The sequence below is a fragment of the Solea senegalensis genome, linkage group LG18, assembly GCF_019176455.1.
Source record: "Solea senegalensis isolate Sse05_10M linkage group LG18, IFAPA_SoseM_1, whole genome shotgun sequence".
Taxonomy (NCBI): Eukaryota; Metazoa; Chordata; class Actinopteri; order Pleuronectiformes; family Soleidae; genus Solea; species Solea senegalensis.
The window spans coordinates 18,732,891-18,750,141 of record NC_058041.1 but is presented as its reverse complement, the minus strand read 5'-3'; the positions used below and the strand labels follow the sequence as shown (position 1 = coordinate 18,750,141).

General features: G+C 41.8%; 2 protein-coding genes and 1 long non-coding RNA gene across 4 annotated transcripts; 2 read left to right on the top strand and 1 right to left on the bottom strand.

Moving 5' to 3' along the window:
* Positions 1–1,722: 1,722 nt before the first annotated feature.
* Positions 1,723–4,975, bottom strand: LOC122759416 (galanin receptor 2a). The gene is made up of 2 exons (XM_044014299.1): positions 4,337–4,975; positions 1,723–2,619 (listed from the first exon to the last, which is right to left on the bottom strand). Exons 1-2 carry the CDS (start codon positions 4,681–4,683, stop codon positions 1,983–1,985), a joined length of 984 nt encoding a protein of 327 aa, XP_043870234.1. The 5' UTR covers positions 4,684–4,975; the 3' UTR covers positions 1,723–1,982.
* Positions 4,976–5,776: 801 nt separating this feature from the next.
* Positions 5,777–15,278, top strand: map2k6 (mitogen-activated protein kinase kinase 6). Of its 2 annotated transcripts, none has more exons than XM_044014296.1 (12): positions 5,777–6,267; positions 9,807–9,870; positions 10,083–10,131; positions 10,723–10,836; positions 10,946–11,065; positions 11,732–11,848; positions 12,235–12,286; positions 12,659–12,786; positions 13,302–13,379; positions 13,483–13,622; positions 14,124–14,169; positions 14,617–15,278. In XM_044014296.1, the coding sequence occupies exons 1-12, from the start codon at positions 6,141–6,143 to the stop codon at positions 14,692–14,694; spliced, it is 1,113 nt and encodes a 370-aa protein (XP_043870231.1). In that variant the 5' UTR covers positions 5,777–6,140; the 3' UTR covers positions 14,695–15,278. The 2 variants fall into 2 exon arrangements, with proteins under 2 accessions (XP_043870231.1, XP_043870232.1); XM_044014297.1 differs by having other exon boundaries at positions 6,223–6,267; positions 8,685–9,870.
* On the top strand, positions 7,814–8,678 carry LOC122759424. The gene is made up of 3 exons (XR_006358259.1): positions 7,814–7,832; positions 8,411–8,429; positions 8,476–8,678. It is a non-coding gene; the product is annotated as an uncharacterized LOC122759424 (long non-coding RNA).
* Positions 15,279–17,251: the final 1,973 nt, after the last annotated feature.

Here is a 17,251-nt window from a genome sequence, read left to right as displayed (position 1 = left end):
ACTTCACACACATGATGCCACTTTATTAGGTACACCCGTTCAACTGCTCGTGACATTTTTACACGTATTCAAATTTCATAAGATGGCAGTTGTACGAGGTTTGTAGCAAATGTGATATACGTGATATTTGAATGTAAACATGGTTGCTGGTGTGAATTCTCAGAGCCAAACGCTGTCGGCCGAAGCTAAAGCTAATCTATTTTTTAGTCAAAAACAGAATTTTCGCTGTAATAAATAACGTTAGCTTGTTTAAAGGCTAGTTTGAATACGATTCTCACTAACTTTGATAAAACAAAGTTAGCTAGCATCTTTTTTTAAAAGAATGTTGTGTTGTTGCACCAATAATGGACCAGATTAGCTTACGAGTTAGCTATACCCAGAGCCGGATGAAATAAATGGACTATACTAGGCAGACTGTATTTTTTGGGCCCCCCTCCATCGATGTTATTTATGAATTGAAATCTGAAACTTACCAAAGTTACTAATAAAAGTCAATTCATATTTTACATAGCATAGTCTTTGGTTACGAGTTGGTTCTTTTTATGGCAAAATAAGTCGTGTGTTGTATATTAAACAGTCTATCAGACTATTTTTTGATTTTTATTACCGTATTTATACGTTACTACAAGGCTCTATTAAATGATCCTTATCTTATCCATTGTGAGTGTCATTGTTAAGGCAGTAGTACCAGTAAATCACCAATAGGTGTCAACATTGCTATGTAAACAGAGCAAATAAGATAAATGTTGTAAGCTATTGCATTTTGCAGCAAATCTTAATTAAATGTGTTGATTAAATGGAATAGTTTAATAAGTAGTCAAATATACAAAGACCAATCAAATGTGCAGTAAGAGAAACTGTGCTGTTGTGGTTAAGAGGTTTATTTTCATCCTCTCTTCCATGTTCTGGTATTCAGCTCCTGGTTTTAGTCTGTCGTAATCTTTTGGACTAAAACTAAACTTATTACTTTTAGTCACGTTTCAGTCATTTCTACATGTGATAGTTTTAGTCTAATTTTAGTCGACGAAAACTCAAAAAGGTTTTAGTTAGTTTTAGGTTGTTTCTTTTAAAAGAAGTATAGTCTTTTAACAAATCAATGTAGGTCAATAAGTATTAGAGATTACTGTTGAGATTACAGAAACCTTTAATCTCCATATTTCAACTTTTCAACAGTTTTTCCATGAATTGACTTCATCATACAACAGTGTCACACATAAGTTTGACGATTTCCTCCGCCGGTGGTGCGCCGTGACCGACTCTAGACTCTGTGACGAGTTAACGGTGATAATCTGTAATAATCTGTGATAATCTATAACACTGACCACTCATGATTTAAATCACAACAACAGCAGACTCTCGCTGCGAGCATGAATTCATTTACATGAATTATCATAAATATTCAGTGGTTACATAACAAACATAAATCCTGAACCTGGTTCTGTTTTAACTGAGACATGAGGTTTGTTAAACTAATGGTTCTCAAAGTCTGGGTCGGGGACCCACAAATAGGTCGCTGGAGATCATTTTTGGGTCCTTAAAACATTTTGCGCTATTCTTCCGTCCTCTGTATTTGTAGTTAAAATAACGATTAAATAACGACAGTTTTTAAGGATTTCTTTGTTTTATGGAGCAAAGAAAGCAGAAATTATATAAAATTATATGTATATTATATGTAATATATTGTAATTATATAAAAAAAAGATGATTAAAATAGTTCATCGATTAATAGTCGTCGAAGCGTTCTATGATTATGATTCAGGAAACAATAGTTTATCATCTTTATATCGAAGTTTAGGGGAAACTCTTTTGTAAAATCTCATTATTATTATTATTATGAGACTCTGACTCGAGTCGAACTCAAACTAGGATTTTATTTCCTTCTTTTCTGGATAAACTGTGTTTTCTATAAATCTTAATCCACAGAAGCACCGTGATAAACTGTGGACGGGATCACTTGGCTCCGCCTCCTCCTCCTGCGTCCGTCAGTTGGACGTCTCCACGCTGCTGACCACGTGCACCTTGTTGACCTCCTCCCGCCTCCTCCTCCTCCTCCTGGGCCGGCAGCTGAACACCTTCCTGAAGCCTTTGCGGAAGTGTTTGGAGACGAGGGCGTAGACGACGGGGTTGAGGCAGGAGTTGGCGTACGCCACCAGGTGCGAGAGGACGCGGAGGACGTAGGTGGCGTGGTTGAGAGGGAAGCGTCCCGTCCACATGCAGAGGATGACGAGGTGATGGGGGAGCCAGCAGACGCAGAAGAGGGCGGTGACGATCAGGATCATCTTGGTGACCTTGCGCTTGGCGCGCCGAGACTCGGACACGTCCTTCACCGCGTCCACGCTCGTCCACAGGTACCGGATGGTGCGGGCGTAGGTGAGGCCGAGCACCAGCACGGGGACGAGGTAGCCGAAGACGAAGGTGCACACGTCCACGAGGACCCGGGGTCTGGACGTCCAGGCGGGAATACACACCACGTTACCGCCCAGGTCCATCTGAGCGTAGTAGCTGATGTACGGACCGGAGAAGACCAGGGACAAGGCCCAGATCAGGCCGATGGAGGTGACGGCGTTCCTCGGCGTCCTCATCTCTCTGGAGCGGAGCGGGTAACAAATGGCTAAATACCTGAGAACAGAGCGACGGGACACGTGTGACGTTTGTGAACCACTCACTAAATCAGTCATTTTTACATCACACACACACACACACACACAGGAGCTGCTGCTCCTCTGCTGCCTCGTGTGGTCACTCTGTGTCACTGAGTTAAGTCTAAATGCCAAATATATTAAAATAAGACATTTGAACTTAGCGATGGAGGCAACTCCTGTGTGTGTGTGTATGGCGCGCAGTAATGCATGTGTGTGTGTGCGCACGGTGTGCGCAGTGTATGTAATTATGTGTGTGTGTCCGCGGTGTACGCAGTGGCGGTGGCGGTGAAGGCAGGTAAGCGCGCGGCAGTCAGGTCCGCGGCATGCGGTGTGTGCGCAGGTAGCGGTAGCGTAGCGCAGGTGTGGTGGCGTGCGCGGTGTGGTATCGCAGGTGCGCAGCATGCGGTATGTGCGCATGTGTGCGTGCGTGCGCGTGTGCGTGCTTGTGTGTACGTGTGTATGTATACGTGTGTGTGTGTGTGTTAAAATCCCTGGTTTTCTCTCTGGGGTTTGATGTGGGAGAGTTTAACCATGTAAAGGGTTATTTTCACTAATAATGTTACTATTTAAATGATTAGTTTGCTCCTGTGATGAAGATGACGATGAAGATGATGATGATGATAATGATGATGATGATGACATGAATGTTGTTGTAAACGTGACTTTAAACACATTTAAACAGTTTGTTCTGGTGGAAAATGATCATCAGAAACAGGAAAGAGGAAATGAACGGCTGAGATGTCACTGATGTCAGTCAGGGTGTGTTCATGAAAACACGACTGAATCACGCTGGAGAACTGCTCTGATATATATGATATATATGATGTTTGTATACGTCTTTATACACGCGGATTAAAAGCTAATCATTTACATTTTTATTAATCCCCTTAGGGAAAGTATTCCTCTGCATTTTAACTTATCCTAGAGTTAGGAGCAGTGGGCTGCCACACTGAGCAGCGCCCGGGGAGCGTTGGGGGTTGGGTACCTTGCTCAGGGTTACCCCAGCCCTTTTTTTTTTTGGCCGGGTGGGGATTTGAACCGACAACTCTCTGGTTACAAGTCAAGTTCCCTTTCCACTTGGCCACAGGCTGCCCAAGGATGAATTTAACAAAGAAAAGCAGCGGACGAATGTATGGAGGACCAAATGGGACAAAATTAAATCAATAAATACACCATTTAATAATTCAATAAATGTGTCATTAAATAATGAAATGTATTATTTTATGAATGATTTAATGGTGTATTTATTGATTTAATTTTGTCCCTTTTGGTCCTCCATACAAATGAAGCTTTTTACCACTGAAATGTCATTAATCCATTCATTCATCAAGAACCTAGGAGGTGGTTTGATTGACAGCTCACCTGTCATTGATTGACAGACAGTTTGATTGACAGCTCACCTGTCATTGATTGACAGACAGTTTGATTGACAGCTCACCTGTCATTGATTGACAGACAGTTTGATTGACAGCTCACCTGTCGCTGATTGACAGACAGCTTGATTGACAGCTCACCTGTCGCTGATTGACAGTTTGATTGACAGCTCACCTGGATTGACAGACAGTTTGATGGACGCTCACCTGTCATTGATTGACAGACGGTTTGATTGACAGCTCACCTGTCATTGATTGACAGACAGTTTGATTGACAGCTCACCTGTCGTTGATTGACAGACAGTTTGATTGACAGCTCACCTGTCCAGGGACACAGCAGTGAGGGTGAAGACGCTGGAGAACATGGTGAGGAAGATGATGAAGTGCACGAGCTTACAGAGCGCGGCCCCGAACATCCAGTGGTCCAGAGTGTAGACGGTGGCCTGGAAGGGGACGCAGCACAGGATGAAGCTCAGGTCCGAGAGCGCGAGGTTCAGGATGAACAGGTTCGTGCTCTTCTTCTTCATCTGTCCGTCCCGCAGCAGAACCGCCAGAACCAGCGCGTTCCCCGCGGTTCCGACCACGAAGATGACGGAGAAGCTGAGGGAGATGAAGAGGAGCGACTCGGAGGACACGGAGGACACGGAGGACACGGAGGACACGTTCATCTTCACTCTGTCACCAACAACACTCACTTCTTCATCCTCAGCTGCGGCGGGTTCTTTTGAAGCGCGGCAGAGACGCGGAGACGCGCGCGCGACACGTTTTACGCGCAACCGTTTCCAAAAAAACAGCCGAGAAAAGAACCGAAAAAAACACGAGATTTGACGATGATTCACGAACAAGGTTTGATGAGAGGGTGAATCACACACACACACACACACTCACACTCTCTATCAAAGACACAAGAACCTTAAACAACTTTAGAAGAAAAACTTTTTTCTTTTTTTTCATTTTGGAGAAAATTAAACACAAATGTCAATAAAAAAATAAATAAACATAGATTTTAACTTTTATATAAAATAGTATTGACTCTCTTATCAAATCATCTTCATATATAAATTTAAATAAATATTAAAGATCGAAGCTGATCTGTTACTAAAATGTTTGTTCAAAAGATTTAAAATAAAGTTAAACTGTCTGCTGCTGCCCCCGTGTGGTCACTCTGTGTCACTGTAGTTTATTAGAGCGAGGGATTTTAATTTAGAATAACATTTCATGTAAAATGTAAACGTTACCATTTCTCACGGAATTGACTGTAATCTTAATCTGTAGTTTTAATTTTAATCCCTGAGACCATAATCTAAAGAAATTATCTACATTTTATTTTCTCCTCAATCCATGACTAAAATGTCGTTATTTAAATGAATAATCTCAGGACATAATCTGATTTTGCTTTTTAATCTGTGAGAAACAAAATATTTTAATTTTTGACTTAAAATCTCACAAATTCTCATTAAATTGTCTTCATGGTGAAGTCAGTTTTAATCTGCAGAGATTATTTGATTAATCGACTTTGAATTGAAATTTAATTGAAAGTGTTTATTTTTTAAATAATTTTCTTTGCTCCATAAAAACAATGAATCACATTTAAACTCAATCATTTTTGTGTTTGTGGACAAAAACAAGTCCTCGATTAATCGATTATGGAAAATAATTGTCAGTTTATAATAATAATAATCCTCCTGTCAAATGTGATGTAACGACTGTGGAAAAACAAGCCCACGGCGGGCGAGGAGGCGGGACTACATCTCCCGCAGTGCTTTGCGCGCAGAGCAGGAAGAAGGTCGGTTTCGCAGGAGCTCAGAGTCTGAACCAAGTTAGAGCAGGAACGAGCCCGAGACCTGGACCCGGACCCGGACCCTGACCACGGACCACTGCTCACTGCTGCTGCTGCTCCTGCAGGGGGAGAATCAGGAGAATCAGGAGGAGGAGAAAGTGTGTGCACAAACTGCAGCAGCGCGTGCAAACCTCCGGCCACGGTCCGCACACTGCACGCGCAAAAAGACTCCAAGTGCATGAAGCGCGAGGCTCGTTGTTCTGCATCTTTGTCGCTGCAGAGACTCTGAGGCTCCTGCAGCTGCAGAGAGGAAGAGGAGGAGGAGGAGGAGGAGGAGGGAGGGCTATGGAGGGAGGGAGCGACAGAGAAGCAGCAGCAGCAGCAGAAGCAGCAGCAGCAGCGGGCAGAGTCTTTTGTGCTTCCCCTCCCCCTCATCACAGCAGAGGGGAAATGTCTCAGCAGCCGAAGGGAGGTAAGAAACAAACACACACACACACACACACCGAACACTGTTGCAATCGCCGTTGCACCGTGCGCGTGCACGTGCGTGCATGTTCGTGCGTGCACCAGTGCAGCAGCAGCGCGTGCATTTTTGGAGTTGCATGTTTTTTTTTTTACATGGGTCAGTTGCATTTCCTGTTTCAGATCTTCCTCTTTAGCACGCGCGCACACACACATGCACGCGCGCACACAGGTTTGTGCAGCACTGATATCGCAACATTCTACTTCCTGTTTCAAACAAATTTGCTGCTTATAAGAAATGCATGCAGATGTTTGGGGTGTGTGTGTGTGTGTGTGTGGGGGGGGGTCGATATAGTGAAATATTGCGATATTTTTTGCGTGGCGATATTGTATCGATCGATTTTAACTAATGTTTACAAATTATCATTAAATTGTCAATTGATGTGTGAGTTTATCGCAATTTATGATTTGACAAACGCTCCCGGTATTTTGCAACATCGTATTGTGACTTAAATATCGTGATAATATTGTATTGTGAATTAAATATCGTGAAAATATCGTATTGTGACTTAAATATCACGATAATATTGTATTGTGACTTAAATATCGTGATAATATCGTATTGTGACTTAAATATCACGATAATATCGTATTGTGACTTAAATATCGTGATAATATCGTACTGTGACTTACATATTGTAATAATATCGTATCGTGACTTAAATATCGCGATTGAATCATATTGTGACTTAAATATCGTACTGTGACTTACATATTGTGATAATATGGTATTGTGACTTAAATATTGTATCGTGACTTAAATATCGTGATCGCAGCGTATTGTGACTTAAATATCGTATTGTGGCGTAAATATCGTGATAATATCGTATTGTGACGTAAATATCGCGATTGTATCGTATTGTGACTTAAATATCGCGATTGTATCGTATTGTGACTTAAATATCGCGATTGTATCGTATTGTGACTTATTGTGAATGTAACCTGAAGACAGACAGACAGACAGACAGACAGACAGAGAGCTGCAGTGAAACTGTTTTCCTCCCTCGCTTGTTTTCCAAGAAGTCAGAGTGGGACTGGATGATTGCACAACATGCAAAACACACACACACACACAGAGAGGGAGAGAGAGACAGGTAAGTGAGAGAGAGACAGAGAGAGAGCCCCCGGTGGTCAGAGTGTGTTTATTTCACCTTCTTCTTCCACAGAAACAGCTGATCCTCAACATTCACTTACTCCTGTGATCAATAACACACTGTGTGTGTGTGTGTGTGTGAAGGTTCTGGTGCAGATACAGGGTTCTTGTCCAGGTACAGGGTTCTGATGCAGGTTCTAGTGCAGATACAGGGTTGTGGTGTAGGTACAGGATGATGGTGCAGGTAAAGGGTTCTGGTGCAGGTTCTAGTGCAGATACAGGGTCGTGGTGCAGGTACAGGGTTCTGGTGCAGGTACAGAATTATGGTGCAGGTTCTAGTGCAGATACAGGGTTCTGGTGCAGGTTCTAGAGCAGATAGGGTTCTGTGTAGGTTCTAGTGCAGATACAGGGTTCTGGTGTAGGTACTGGTGCAGTTCTAGTGCAGATACAGGGTTCTGGTGTAGGTACAGTCTGGTGCAGGTACAGGGTTCTGGTGCAGGTTCTAGGGGCAGATACAGGGTTCTGGTAGGCAGGATTATAGATACGTGGGGGTTCTGGTGCAGGTTCTAGTGCAGATAGGGTTGTTTGGTACAGTGTTCTGGTGCAGGTTCCCAGTGCAGATACAGGGTTCTGGGTAGGTACAGTGTTCTGTGCAGTGTTCAGGTTCTGTGCAGATACAGTGTTCTGGAGTTCTAGTGCAGATACAGGGTTCTGGTGGGTAGGTACAGTGTTCTGGTGCAGGTTCTAGTGCAGATACAGGGTTCTGGTGTAGGCACTGGTGTAGGTACAGCAGCAGGTACAGGGGTTCTGCAGGTTCTAGGGCAGATACAGGGTTCTGTGTAGGTACAGATTATGGTGCAGATACAGGGTTCTGGTGCAGGTTCTGCAGATACAGGGTTCTGGTGTTGGTACAGTGTTCTGGTGCACGTGCAGACACAGGGTTCTGGTGTAGGTACAGTGTTCTGGTGCAGTGCAGGTACAGGCAGGGGTTCTGGTGCAGGTACAGTGTTCTGGTGCAGGTCTAGTGCAGATACAGGGTTCTGGTGTAGAAGTGTTCTGGTGCAGGTTCTAGTGCAGATACAGGGTTCTGGTGTAGGTACAGGTTTCTGGTGTAGGTACAGTGTTCTGGTGCAGGTACAGGGTTCTGGTGCAGGTACAGGTTTGGGGTTATTGAAACCACCTTCTAAACCCACATGTACAAACAGTGGCGCGGTCAGACCTCAGAACCGTTCATGGACCAGTTTGTCTCTGTCATTATGTTTCTGAACCATCAGGCTCTGGTCCTGGTCCTGGTCTGGACTAGTCTGAGTAGAAGCAGAGTTGTGGCCCCACACCTCGAGAGAGAACAGGAAGTGCAGCAGCTGACGGTGTGATTCTTGAAGCTGTGGTCAGCTGTGCAGGAGCTGCCATCTTTGGAAGTGAACAGAGTCACAGACGGTTATTTTCAAACCCCCACCTCACCCCTCCCTCTCTGTTTTCCTGCTCTCTCTCCCCCTCTTTCTCTCTCTCTCTCTCTCTCTCTCTCCTCTGTGGAATTCCATTCAGGAACATTTGGGATTGTTGAAATTCCACAGGGACAGTATGTGAGGGTCAGCAGTGGACACCACGTGTCTCACCCACTGAAGTCTCCTGTGATCTTTCTCTCTCTCTCTCTCTCTCGCTCACATGCTCTCAGTGGGCGTGGCAGAAAGTGCTCAGCTGTTGAGACAGTGAGGACAGGTGTCGTCAGTCAGGACGTGGGCGTGTCCTCTGCTTGTGTTTCTCTGCAAATCTGAGCTGCTGCTTTCCATTAAAGACGCAGTACGCGAGTTTGAATAGCCCAGCCAGAATAAAGGAGGGGGAGGTGATGCTAACAGTGAACTTAGCTAACTGTAGCAAGTGTTAGCTTCAGTTAAGTTCACACTGTAGATTTAGCGGAAACCTTAGCTTTGCTATGTGTTAGCTTTGCTCATTGTTGAATTTGATAAATGATAGCTCTGTAAAACATTAGCTTTGCTCAGTGTTAGCTTTTCTAAATGTTAGCATTGGTTAATGTCTGCTTTGCTAACACTAGCTTCACTCAATGTTAGCTTTGCTCAGTGTTAGTTTTGTAAAATATTAGCTTTCTCAGTGTTAGCTTTGCTAAAATCTAAATTAGCAAATTAAAAACTTCTTTTGAACTCAATATTTTAGTAGAATATATATTTTTACAACATATTTATGTTTAAATGAATGGACTTCAGTGTCTCGCACACACACACACACTCGGTCCCTCCCTCAGGAACTTGGCCCCACCCCTTTAACACTCACCTGCAGTTTAAATCTTCAGGATCTATATTCTCTGTGTGGATCAAACTTGTTACTATGGCGACAGTAAATGATGCACATGTATCGTGTGTGTGTGTGTGTTTTTTCAGGAAAGAAGAAGCCGGTGCTCAAACTCTCCAAGGAGGTGTTTGAGCAGCCTTCACCTGCTGCTGTGTAAGAATCTTCATGTTCTTCCTCTTCCTCTGTCTGAACTCTCCGAGTTCAGGGTTTTTCTTTCTGTTTGTGATTTTATTGTTACTTTATTTTCTTTCCTTCAGTTTGACGTTGAACAGAAAATTAAATGTTTCATATTTAAAGTCCTTTCATTCAAATGTAACTTCATATTTATAATATTATCATAATAAAATATTTTGGGGTTTTTTCAGACCTCCCAGAGATTTGGATTCTAAAGCTTGTGTGACCATCGGAGAAAAGGTGAATTTCGTTATCTTTATATAATTATGATAATTATTTCTGTTCACTTGGACTCAGATGACGTGAATCACAGAAACAAACATTTAGACTTGTGTTTACGTTTCTGTCGTCCCTGTGACTGCACAGATCTATTTATTTGCCTTGTTCCAGTTTTGATATTTTATATGATCTACAATGATTTTTCTTCAAAAGATGTATCAATTGAAAGTAAAAAAAAAAAAACAATATAATGTTAAATTAGAGTTTTGGGGGGGACATTTTTTGTCCTTTAGGTGCTGAGTGTCATTTTTTTAAGTTTTCTCTTAAGGGTTTAACTGATTCATAAAAGTTTGGATGTTTAATCATAAAATATAGAAACCACATTTCAGATATAACCAAAACATTTTTTAATTGGGATTTGTTATTATTCATATTTTAGGAATTCTAGTCTTTAAGATTTGGCACAAATGTTCACTTGGACTCGTTGGTGGTTCAAGGTCAAAGGTTGACCATGACCTCACCAACCTTTCTTTTAAATGATCTCAAGAGCATCTCCAGAGAACTTTGTTGTTTTTCATCTGTATGTTCTTTCTCTCGTCGTTTCCGGAGCAGAACTTTGTGGTAAAGGCAGACGACCTGGAGCAGATCTGCGAGCTCGGCCGAGGAGCGTACGGCGTCGTGGACAAGATGAGACACGTCCCCAGTGGCCTGATCATGGCGGTCAAGGTCAGTTGTTATGAGTCACTGCAGGACGACAAAGTATCATTTTCCTGCGTTTTCAGAGACAATCTGATCATGTTGTCTTTGTTGTCCGTTTGTCTCCGTCCTCTCTCAGAGGATCCGCGCCACGGTGAACACTCAAGAGCAGAAGAGGCTCCTCATGGACCTGGACATCTCCATGAGGACTGTGGACTGTTTCTACACCGTCACCTTCTACGGAGCTTTATTCAGAGAGGTAACGTCAGAAAAAAATGATTCCATTCAATATCATATTGACCATTGTCCTCCTAGAAACAACTACACAAACAATAACAAAGCACTAAATTTATTGTTAGTAATCAGTCACATGTTCCAGGTTGCATTTTCCCTGCAAAAAAATTCTAAATATAATTTAATGTATGGGAGTTTTGTTTTGCTTATTTTGTTGTGAAACAATGTGGAATCACCTTTAAAAACTGGTATTTAAAAAGATTTTACACAAAAGTTTAAAGTTAAGCATCGGTTATCGAGTGATAAAAGAGGTCAAAAAAGACGAAAATCATTTAAATTCCCAAAAATATATTTACAAAAATGTGACATGCTGAAAAACTAGAGGCGCCACCATGTAGTAATAACAGGTAATTACAGACTGAAACTGCATGTTTTTGTTTATTTTGATGTTAAAAAATCTGGAATAAAATTTTTTTAAAGGGTTAAAATACTGGAAATCATTGTTATTAATATGATCTACAATGATTTTTCCTCAAAAATTGTATCAATTTAAAGTAAAAAGATATAAGATCATATAATGTTCTATAACAGTTTTAGGGACAGGACATTTTTGTCCTTAAGGTGCTGAGTGTAATTTTCTCTTGGGGGTTTAACTGATTCTGTGTCTTTAAATGTGTGTCTCTATTTCCAGGGCGACGTGTGGATCTGCATGGAGCTGATGGACACGTCCCTCGACAAGTTCTACAAACAGGTGATCGAGAAGGACATGTCCATCCCCGAGAACATCCTGGGAAAGATTGCAGTCTCGGTGAGTCTCTTACACGCAGAACCACCTTATTCTCATTTCCCATGATACCTTGCATGTATGAGTTGTGGGTGTGGCCATGGACAGAGTGTCTCATGAGACAAAGTGAAAGGCTCTGATTCAGTGTGTCCTCAGTAATCAGGTCAGTGGTGTTTTGTTAAAGGACGAGGGACATGGATGTGATACTGCCCCCTACAGACGAGTCAGTGTCCTTGTGTCCCACATGTCTCGTGTGTAGTCATGTGGGACAAGTAGGACGACCGTGAACTGCAGAAACAGCGCCACCCTGCTGTCTCCTCGTCCTCTGCTCTGGACGTGTGCTCGTGTCTCCTGCAGGAGTACAGGTGGAGGTAGAACTTTAGACAAATGTTTGTGGTCTTGTGTTGCAGATCGTTAAAGCTCTGGAACATCTGCACAGTAATCTACAGGTCATACACCGAGGTGAGACACACACCTGTCTGTCTTTCAAGCTCGTCCTAATGATCACATATGTGTATAATATGAGCAAGTTTGGTGGTTTAAATACAGTTGTTTGTGTTATTATTGACTTAATTTGACATATTTTGCATCATTAATGTGCCTTTATTTTGAAGTATTTATGTTGTTTCATGTCAAAACACTTTGAATTTACTTTGAAATTTCTGTGAAAAAAGACCTTTATTGTCATATCATAACGAAATATTGTGTAATAATGTTTAGCTACTGAACTGGACTGTCCTCTAGACACGCCCCCCTTCTTCACCAGACAAGATGCTCACTCGCTCTGTGTCTGTGTCTCTGTCCCTCTGTCTCTGTCCCTCTGTGTCCCTGCAGATGTGAAACCATCTAACGTCCTCATAAACATTGAGGGACAGGTGAAAATGTGTGATTTTGGCATCAGTGGTTATTTGGTTGACTCTGTGGCTAAAACTATGGACGCCGGCTGTAAACCGTACATGGCTGTGAGTGAAGCTTTATTATTATGATTATGATTATTATTATTGTTATTATTATCATTAGTATATATATTATATACAGTATATTTTAGTGTACTTACAGTATATATTTAACTGTATATTTAGTCGATTCAGTGTATTTACAGTATATATTTGCAGTATATTTACAGTGTATTTACAGTATATATTTAACAGTATATTTAGTGCATTTACAGTGTACTTACAGTATATATTAAACAGTATATTTACATAAATATTTGCAGTATATTTACAGTAAATATATGCAGTATGTTTACAGTGTATTTACAGTAAATATATGCAGTATATTTACAGTGTACCTACAGTATATATTTAATAGTATATTTAGTGTATTTTCAGTATATATTTGCAGTATATTTTAGTGTATTTACAGTATATTTACATTATATATACAGTGTATTTTACATTGTATTTTACAATATATATTTACAATGTATAGTCTTCAGATTAGGATTAACAGTCATGTGACTCTCCTCCCTCAGCCGGAGAGAATAAACCCTGAGACGAATCAAAAAGGCTACAACGTGAAATCTGACATCTGGAGTTTAGGAATCACCATGGTAACTGTAATCTGATGACAGGTTTATCAAACAGATTAAATACATGAAGAAAAGGGATGACACTCTCTCTCTCTCTCTCTCTCTCTCTCTCTCTCTCCCTCAGATTGAGTTGGCCATCCTTCGTTTTCCCTATGACTCGTGGGGAACACCGTTCCAGCAGCTGAAGCAGGTGGTGGAAGAACCTTCACCTCAACTTCCTGCTGAAAGTTTCTCTGCACAGTTTGTGGACTTCACGTCTCTGTGGTCAGTCAGCGTCTCTCTCTCTCTCTCTCTCTTTAATCTGCTGACTCAGTTTTTATTCTACAACTCAGCAGAAATGTAAACTTTGTGTTAGCGCTGGAAATAAATGTGATGATAGAATATAAACTTATATATAAATAATATACTTTTTTTTATATTAAATCAATATTTCTTTAATCAGATTACTTTGGGGTAAGTATTCATATTATCTCACTGGATGTAAACAGATTACTGAGGGAGTTAACTCAGATTAATCAGATTAATCACGTGCAATCAAACTCTCCCTGTGTGTGTGTGTGTTGTTTCCACACTGAGCAGCAGGGGGCAGCAGAGACTGAGCTTCAGTTTCCTCTCTGTATTGAGTTCAGTGTGTGGTTGTTGTTGTTTCCTGTGGAAATTCTGAATAAATGTTTTTTTTTAGTTATACACACACACAGACATATATACGTGTGTGTGTGTGTGTGTGTGTGTATATATGTATATATATTCTTCTTTTTGTTGCAGTTTAAAGAAAGTTTCTAAAGAGCGACCGACGTACACAGAACTCATGGTGAGTCTTTACTCGTGTTTAAGATGAAAGTTACATTTCCAGATGAAGTTTTTTTGTCTTTAAATTCACTTTGTGATGAGAACTTTAAAGAAGCAGTCGCCTTTTTACATGTGAAGAATCACAGACTGCACCTTTAACACACTCCTGTTATTCATGTGTTCACACAGCAGAGGGCGCACTAACACTGTTTTATTCATGTTCCTGGAAATGTTTTCATGTTTCCATCAAAAGCTGATGTGACTTTGAACTTCTCCTCTCCTCTTCTGTCCTCTCCTCTCCTCTCCTCTCCTCCTCTCTCTCCTCTCCTCTCCTCTCCTCTCCTCTCTTCTCCTCTCCTCTCTCTCTCCTCTCCTCTCTCTCTCTCCCCTCCTCTCTTCTCCTCTCTCTCCTCTCCTCTCCTCTCCTCTCCTCTCTCTCTCCTCTCCTCTCCTCTCCTCTCCTCCTCAGCTTCATCCCTTCTTCACCTCCCATGAGTCCAAAGACACAGACGTTGCGAGTTTTGTCAAAATCATTTTGGGCGACTGAGTCGTCGTCGTCATCGTCGCATCAGAGTGAGAAGAGCCACGCCCACAGCCCACGCTTTCCTGCAGGACTCCTCCCACCGCCCCGCACTTTGACTCCGCTCTCCACAGAATAAAGAACCAGGAGGAGGAGGAGGAAGGAGGAGGAGTTCTGTACTGTGGAGTTTGGCTCCGCCTCCAGCTGACTGCTGCGTCATCAAAGAAAAACTTTATTGACAGAGAAACAGGTGACAGAATATAAATATATGGTATAATGTATGTGTTCGTAAACAAAGTGAAACGACTGCATGTACAGATTAAATCTCTACGGACGCCTAGTGGACACACGTGGTACTGCACTTACACTGCTCTCATTACATTACATCTCATCACACACCCGTGTGTGTGTGTGTGTGTGTGTGTGTGACACACGTGTGCGTCACTTCGTTTTTTATCATCATTATTTTGGAAGGTTTAGCTCCACGTTTCGTAAACAGCGTTAATAATCGCGTGTCGTCACATGACACAGATTTAAAGGCCTGTCATTGGTGGAGCTCTGCCACACACACACACACACACACACTGAGCCAATCACAATCATCTCCCCTCTTCAACACACACACAACTGGATATTATTATGAATATTATTATGTTAATTATTGTTGTTGTTGTTGTTGTTATTTAGATCCCGCCCCTCCACACACACACACACACACACACATTTACTGCAGTTTCTCTTATTTATTATAACTGCTGTTTTTTTCTGAAAACTTGATCCATTAGAGACGTTTTTTTGTGTTTACGTTTGTTTCTGTCGCAAACTCAAACTGGTAAACGCGCTTTAAGACTGTAACTCTGTAGCCTTCTCTGTGCCTCTCTGTAGATGAAACAAGAAATGTAAACAATGTGTCGTACTGAAAGGACAAGCTCCTCCCTCTCGCCGTCATAGCTCCACTTCCTGTTTTGGGTTTCCTGTCGCACACGATGCATGAGATCATCGTCATTTTGTGTTTTTCAGCGACAGAAAGTGTCGGACGATGTTTTTTTGGTTGATACGTGAATGTCGTGAACGGACGATGATCCTGCTGTGACTCAAAAAAATGATGTATAAAATGGAATATTAATATATAATTGAAAGTGATTTATGATTTATTCATGTTTCCTTCCTATGTTAAATGTGAGACTCTTCAGTCATGTGACACTTAAAACCTTATTTATGTTTAAAAATGATGAAATAATGTGCTAAAAACATTATTTTACGTTAATAATGGTAACAACGGGGAGAATATGCGACTAATGCCATATTTAAAGTTGTGTTTAAGGAGTGAAAGTGACGTCTCCAGCCAGAAAACACGTACTGGTCCTTTAACAGACACTCGTCATTGACTTTTCTTGGTGAAATCATGAAGTGAGTTCACCTGATTTTCTCTGTCTCACACACTTTTTTTGTTTATTTGTGTGTGTGTGATGCATTGTGGGATTTCCCGTCTTTGTGTGTGTGTGTGTGTGTCTGTCTGTCTGTTTCCCTCACCTGCTGAGTCTCTGGGGTTAAACGAGGACAGGAAGTCAGAGTGTAAATCCACATCCCATCCTCTCATCATCATCATCATCATCATCGTCGTCATCCTCATTGGTGACACGCGGTGGAGGAGCGGCTCTTACTGGAACTAAATGCTGCTTCTTATTGTTGTTGTTGTTTTTAGAAGCTTCTGATAAAGAGACAAAGACACGAATCTGCCAGAGAATCAGAGGAAAGTTTACTCACTTTCCTCCAGTGTGTGTGTGTGTGTGTGTGTGTGTGTGTCTCGTCTGTCGCACAAAGTTACGGAAAAACACAATCACGAATGTTGATCTTTGTGTTTTTTATGTCGCGATCAAATCTGTTGTGTCTCTGACGTGTCTCAGAAGTGTCTCTGGCACGTCTCTGACGTTCTGACGTTCGACGGTTGTGTGCTGTCACGTCTCGCTGATGCTCTCGTGTCTGGACGTGTGTTCGTGTCTCTGGCGTGTCTCTGAAGTGTCTGACATGTCTAACGGCGGTTCTGACGTGCGTGTCTGTGGTGTCTGACATGTCTGACGTGTCTCTGACGTGTCTGTGACGTGTCTGACGTGTCTCTGACGTGTCTCTGACATGTGTCTGACTTGTCTCTGACGTGTCTGTGACGTGTCTCTAAAGTGTCTCTAAAGTGTCTCTGACGTGTCTCTGTGACATAAAAGACTGATGACTGTTCATTTAGAGCTCAGTAAATTTCTATGAATATTTCCGATTGCTCAAACTGCTCTTGTGCAAATGTAACGACAGAAATTCAATAAAAAAAAGAAGTATTTTTACACAACAAGTTCCTGTTCTGTTCTGTTCGTAGTCGTGATTTAAGTTTCTTGAGATTTTCTGAGTAAATCACTTGTTCAAATGATCCCAAATAATAATATCTCTTGTTACGCAGATGACACCAAAATCCTTCTGGATAAATACAAGGAATGTCCATCTGTCTGTCAGTCACGTAACTGTCCAACAGTTTGCATGACAGACTTCAAACTTGGCAGGCGTCTCACTGAGGACACCGGTGTGTGCAATCAGTGAT

Bases quoted from the DNA above. Each gene is read 5' to 3' on its own strand.
- LOC122759416 (XM_044014299.1), bottom strand. From the start codon at position 4,683: ATGAACGTGTCCTCCGTGTCCTCCGTGTCCTCCGTGTCCTCCGAGTCG. The intron at 2,620-4,336 runs GTGAGCTGTCAA...CTCTGTTCTCAG, and splicing joins ACTGCTGTGTCCCTGGACAG to GTATTTAGCCATTTGTTACC.
- map2k6 (XM_044014296.1), top strand. From the start codon at position 6,141: ATGGAGGGAGGGAGCGACAGAGAAGCAGCAGCAGCAGCAGAAGCAGCA. The intron at 10,837-10,945 runs GTCAGTTGTTAT...GTCCTCTCTCAG, and splicing joins GCCTGATCATGGCGGTCAAG to AGGATCCGCGCCACGGTGAA. The intron at 13,623-14,123 runs GTCAGTCAGCGT...TTTTTGTTGCAG, and splicing joins GTGGACTTCACGTCTCTGTG to TTTAAAGAAAGTTTCTAAAG.